Source organism: Buceros rhinoceros, unplaced genomic scaffold (genome assembly GCF_000710305.1).
Source record: "Buceros rhinoceros silvestris isolate BGI_N320 unplaced genomic scaffold, ASM71030v1 scaffold27934, whole genome shotgun sequence".
Classification (NCBI taxonomy): Eukaryota; Metazoa; Chordata; class Aves; order Bucerotiformes; family Bucerotidae; genus Buceros; species Buceros rhinoceros.
This window is the reverse complement of record NW_010410445.1, coordinates 18,525-18,833: the sequence shown is the minus strand read 5'-3', so window position 1 is coordinate 18,833 and position 309 is coordinate 18,525. Positions and strand designations below refer to the sequence as shown.

The window sequence follows — 309 nt, the reverse complement described above, 5'->3', positions numbered from 1 at the left end:
ACTGGGACGTCTCTGGGTCTGGGGGGCTTCTTAACACCCTGCTGGTGAGCACAGCCTGAGCCAGGTGCTTGGAGGGCCCCTCTACATTTTTGTCCTTGGGAATAAAACCCCTCACCCACCTTGTCTTCTGTCCCCTCAGGGTGGCAGATCATACCGCAGCCACCACCGGCCTGAAGGGCTGCATCCGCCTCCTGGACGTGAACAACCAGATGTACGACCTGCGGGAGAAAGGCAGTGACGTGCTCTACGGCAGCGGGGGGGGCGAGTGCGGCAACGACCCCTGTCACCCCCACCCCTGTCACCATGGTG

The 309-nt window shown here is 62.1% G+C and overlaps 1 protein-coding gene across 1 annotated transcript in view; it reads left to right on the top strand.

Moving 5' to 3' along the window:
* AGRN (agrin) overlaps window positions 1-309 on the top strand; it is a gene marked incomplete at its 5' end in the record, with an annotated part of 40,516 nt that overhangs the window by 28,015 nt on the left and 12,192 nt on the right. The window contains one exon of the mRNA XM_010135633.1: window positions 140-265. Within this exon, the coding sequence (XP_010133935.1) occupies window positions 140-265 (126 nt within the window). The remainder of the gene's footprint in view (window positions 1-139; window positions 266-309) is intronic.